The 5,619-nt window shown below is 39.2% G+C and overlaps 1 protein-coding gene across 1 annotated transcript in view; it reads right to left on the bottom strand.

Moving 5' to 3' along the window:
* Nucleotides 1-234: 234 nt before the first annotated feature.
* The window catches only part of LOC103802166 (kelch-like protein 15), a 9,001-nt gene continuing 3,616 nt past the window's right edge, over nt 235-5,619 (bottom strand). Inside the window, exon 2 of the mRNA XM_009074622.1 lies at nt 235-1,344. Within this exon, the coding sequence (XP_009072870.1) occupies nt 235-1,344 (1,110 nt within the window). The remainder of the gene's footprint in view (nt 1,345-5,619) is intronic.

Below are 5,619 nucleotides of genomic sequence, written 5' to 3'. Positions count from 1 at the left end.
TTTCTCATACTTACAATTATGTTTGTTAAAAAAACAAAGCTTTTACAAGGTCAGACCAACTATCAGCTTTTCTAACAAACTTGGTAAGCACACTCCCTGTACATCCTGTTTCTTTTAAGCATTTAGCAGTTGTTCTTATACACAAGGAAATGTCTCTGAAGGAATTCAACAGGTTTGTATATTTTAACCAATTAGGTATAACTGTTTGTATTTCATTGGGCTGTTCACTCTATTTTAGCTGCACCGTCTGACATGCTCCAGAACATACTCAGGGAAGTGCAGGCTGCAGACCTGTAAGCCATCCAGCTTGCACGGCATCCTCGGATACTCGTCTTCTTTCCATTTGTTTTCCTCTGGATCAAAGGTGAGAATGGAATCACTGTAATGACCATTGTAACAAAGGCCTCCAAGAACCATTATCTGTTTGTCCAGAACAGCTACACCATGCCCGCTCCTACCAATTGGCATAGAAGCCAATATAGTCCACTGATCAGTATCAGGGTCATAAACCTCCGTAGAAGGACATCCTTGAGATTCAAAGGAGGCCCTCAGGATCACACAGACACCACCAAAGACATAAAGCTTACCATTGTAAGAAATCATTTTGTGAAAGCATCTTGCATAATTCATTTTGCATTTGTTCTCCCAACAGTTAGTGACCACTTGAGTTCTCCTTGTTCGCTGTTCTACTGTCCCTTCTTTACTGGGATCAAACACACACACTTGCTTAGAAGTTGAAGACGATGTAATTCCACCAGTGATATACAACTTGTTACCAAGCACAGTCCCTTCATGTCCATACTTATTGACTGGATAGGGATCCACAAATTCCCATTTATCTTCAGTAATATCATACCGTTCAGTTGAGTAAAAGGTCTCATCCCTGGTCCTCCCAGCCACTGCATAAACATACCTCCCAATGACTCCAACGGCAAACTCAGACCGTGGAACAGACATGTCTGCCATTCGCAGCCAAGTGTTCTGTCTTGGGTCATATCTAAACACTTTGGATGAAGCATGAAACTCACCATCTGGCCCCAGTTCTTCCCCACCTAACAGGAACACGAAGTTATTGACAATGGCAAGGCAGTCTGGTCGTAAAGGTACTTGAGGACCCTCAAGTTCCCACCAGACCCTCGGTTTGTGCAAGAGAAGAATTTTACTGTTTACCATACTGTGTCCTATCATTCCTCTAAACACAGCAGTCTGGGGTTTGGCAGAACGAATTTTGTTCGATTTCATTTCCATCAAAGGCTGTTGGTGAACGCTATGAAAGTAATTCATGGCTTGGTCAACCTCATGTCGCAGCTGCCGGGAGTATCGGTAAAACTCTGATGTTTTTACCTATGAATACATTTAAAAGATATTAAAATTCTGACCAAGAGAAACAATCCAGAAAGCCTAAATGACTGTGTGTCATCGGAAGATCGTTTTACTTTGTTTCAATCAGGCAATCCTGAGAGCAAATGGCATTTGTGCATGAAGCCTTAAGCTAACGTATTGTTATCCAAAATCCAGAAGGCAATTAGTGAGTAACAGCAGTGACTAACATTTTTGACAGAATAATCACATGCAGAATTTATGCTGGAATTAGGCACAACTGAAATTCCCAAGTCTAAAAATCATTATTCCTTCTCCCCAGAAAACCCTGTGTTCATCTTCTGCTTAATCCATGAAGCACCCAAATTAAAATTGAACTACTCTCCTGGTTTGCAAAACACTCTACACACCCATTCTGTGTTTACCAAGGTCTACTCTAGTCCAATTTTTTTTGCCCAAGCAGGTATTCCCAAATGCTAGGCTATGGTCACAGGGCTATTTACTTGGGGTGGGGTTCCTTCAGAACATGGGCTTGCACCAATCACTCCTCATGACAGATACCTTATGGTTCCCCTTCTCTGAGTCTCCACATGTTAACAAACACCTTTAACATGAGAGGAAAACATCTCAACCTATAATCCTTTGGTTATACATTTCTTTGGCCAATTGCAGAGGTAGGCTTGAACTTCCCAGGTAAGAGTTACAACCTCTGAATTACCACAGAGTAGTAAAGTGACATCTCAATTGGAAAAGAGCTATCCTTGCTCAGTTTTATTGGACCTTTCCAGGACCCTTCCAACTATCTAAGCCAATATAAGTTCCCAAGACAATTCTAAAACACATACCTGTCTTGAACATTTTAGCTAATCTAGCTCCAGGCAGTCATCAGGGGTGGTGGTATGAGTTTTCGTGCATATGGAAAGCAATTTGGACATGAATGTTCTTTATACCTTGTGAATAAAGCAGTTGCTTGTTCCATATAAACAGCTACTATTAAAGTTTTGTTACCTTCTAGTTAACCACTTCTCTTCCTTGCATAACAATTAAGACATTCTGCTGCCAGATAAACAATTTTTTAAAAAAAATCATTTGAATTGTTATTATTGAACATAATTTGCACAGATTTTGAGACAGTTTTACATACCAGATTTCAAAAAAATCCTGAATACTAACCTACCAGTGTAAAGCAATGCATAGCTGAGGAGTTACAGTGATTTGATGGTTTTATTTACACTTTCTCTTTCCCCCACTCTATTTTGACAAGTTCATCTTATCTCTGTTTGGAGAAAGAGGATGGTTACGCGCAGATTCCATATATTATTCTTGCTGCAATACCCGGCTTATTTCTACTGTTTTTACTAGAGGTGACTATGGAGCAAAAAGGTTTACTTAGGTATTAAAAGTACCTTATAAAACACCCAGAGTAAGCCCAACTCTTCTGGGAAGAACAGATCTATTTTCTCATAGCAAATAAAGAATATATCATACAAAGACAGACCTGCTCATGTGGCATTTGTTAGAATAAACCACATACCTTGCCTGACTGAAAAGACTGAACATAAATTACAGAAAATATGCTGGCAGGGAGAATCACAGAACACGAAAGTGATAACATACAGAAAGGTTAAAAAAATGAAAAAGGAAGTTAAAATAACAAAGAATTGTGGGTGAGTTAGACTGTCCTTGAAAGTAACTTTCAAATTCTAAACCAGCACTACTTCACTCATTCCCAAACTGGAATTACCATTTCTGGAATTAAATACAAATATAAATGATTTTTATTCCACCTATGTGCATTTCAGGTTTACTTGGATGCTTATGGAAGACATCAGGATCAACATGCTTACAACACGCAGCATGCCAGCAAAGTCTGGCAGAGATGGAGAATGTTTTTTCTTTCCCCCTCAACATTTACAACTCCGTCATTAGATCTAGAAAGCAAAATGCCAGCCAGAAACTGCAATTAAAATAAGCCTCATACATCCTCGTCACTACTCCTTCACATAGCCTAAATCTCACCCCAGCAGAGCATGCAAAAGGAAACAAGGAGTATCTCTAACTCCAGAGACAGAACCTCAGGACCAGGAAATCAATCTATTAGTAGTTTGCTACTGCTTATCTTGACAAAGGCACTAGCATCAAAGCAGAGCCTCAATCTCTAGCCCTAAACCAAAAAGGCATCAAGGAGCAAATGCAACTCCCAGTTATTAACAGCCCTTCCAGGCTAAAGGTCGAGGGGAAGCTATCTACAGGCACGGCTTTGAAGAGCTGAACACAACAATATCTAAGCACTAGAAATTCTTCCAATATGCAGGAAAAAAAAGTCCCCCAAAACAAGCGTGATCGACTATCCAAATTCTGGTGAGTAAAGGCAGTTGGAGCATTCGCAGATTTCACTGTTGAGGAAAAATATCAGTGTTTTTAGCCTTCCACCAGCACAACTGCCATACAGGAGCAGTGACTCTTCTGAGGCTCAAAGGGTGGTCTAAGATGAATGTTAGGATATGCCTATAGGAAAGTACAGGCTGCTCACACTTACTTGTTGCAAATGAAAGCAAAGCAAATGCAGGTCAGTTTGCACACTCTAACAGTCACACACAGTATGAAATATTCCAGAATCACTTGAAGTCTCATTCAGCTCACAGTAAGGAAAACCTTCCATCTACATTTTCAAATAATTGGACAGTATTTTTCATTACTCGTGTGCATAATCAAAAAAGAGATGCACTAAAATTTAGGTGGCTAGGTTTTAGAACAACTGCAAATGTCTTTTAGTTTCAGTAGATGAAAGAACAAGGCCTTCAACAAGCCTTTTGTGGGAATTCCTGACACCCAAAACATGCAAAGGAAAGCCCTCAGCATTCAAAGGCAAAGCTCCTGCCACTACCTGTAAGTAGCAACAAATAGCTAAGTGCTTAGCAATAGCCCAATTTTCCTGTTAAGTTCAAACGGAGAAGCTCTAGAAGGAATGTGTCGCCTAATGACCAACATACTCAGGTAGAACACTCCCAAGTTTCTGCAAAACAGAGGGAAATGTACACTAACCATTGTGAACCCTGAGGTAAACAAATGTAAATTCTTAGAGACTATATCATCAACCCTCAACTGATAAAAACATAAATGCTTCACAGCATTTTCAGAGTTTAAAGGAAATCTGTTCTGTTATCTTGCTGAAGAGTCTCAAAGGCAGTTTCTGTTGGACTTCCTTACCAACCCCAGTCTTACTGTAAAAAAGGGAATTAAATCCAAGTGCTAAAGTTTTGCTCAATGTGAATATTTTTTACATTCTTTCCAGTTCTTTCTCTATAATTCTCTGGAGAAAATCTTCTCACATGGGTTCTGCTGGGGGACAGCCCTAATGTAAGAGCTCACTCAAGATCTCCAGAGATGGAAAATGAGAACCATCTCATTGCATCATCTACCAGTTACAGTGGTTCACAGTCAGACTTTTAGCTACCCAGACAGGGAACAGCATAAATAAAATCAAATGTGCCATTCCATAAAAAAAAGATGTAAAAATAATTAAAAACATCCCACTCCTCCATTTATCCCTTAGGCAGTCAATACCAAAACCACCACCATCCCTGCAGCCACAGTAAATCATAAGAAAAAGCTTTCAAAACCAGAAAGAAAAGCTTCTTTTGAACTGCCCAAACTAAACATCCATTATTTGTACACCTGGTAACTAAATCTTACTGTGTTACTATATGGGGTGGATATTAATTTGGTTCCTTATGTAGAACTGGTAAAAAAAACCCCAAAACCAAACCAAACAACAAACAAAAAAAAACCCATAGAAAAATCTGGATGGCTCATAATGACTCTCATCTCTAGACATGCAAGCAGAAAACAGTTTCACAGGTTATAACTTCTTGTGCTTAAGTTAACTGGCAAGAGAAATTATCAAAATCAAGCTGGAGTCTAACTCAAATCTAGTATCCCAAATCAGAGTGGAGCCAACAATCTATATGCCCCAGTTAAGAAGCTCAGCACATGATAAATACTGCTAGCAAATCTATCCCAGTCAACAATAACTTTAAGACATAAAAACATGAAGTGCAGCACCTATTTAGGGTAAGAGGGGCCCACTAACCTCATCCACTAGACACTTCTTACTCTAAGTTTCATCAAACGAAGTTGTAGAAGTAGAGACATATGCATTACTAGACACGAAGGTAAATGAGAAAAAAAAATTCAACACATTTATGAAAGGCAAAGTCACAATAACATCAAATTGCAATGACATCTTCTCATGTTACTATTTTCTAGGCACAGGACAGCAGATAATATGGTACTCAT

The sequence above is a fragment of the Acanthisitta chloris genome, unplaced genomic scaffold, assembly GCF_000695815.1.
Source record: "Acanthisitta chloris isolate BGI_N310 unplaced genomic scaffold, ASM69581v1 scaffold38640, whole genome shotgun sequence".
Taxonomy (NCBI): Eukaryota; Metazoa; Chordata; class Aves; order Passeriformes; family Acanthisittidae; genus Acanthisitta; species Acanthisitta chloris.
Note: the sequence above shows the minus strand (reverse complement) of the source record. Positions and strands in the feature narration are given on the sequence as shown.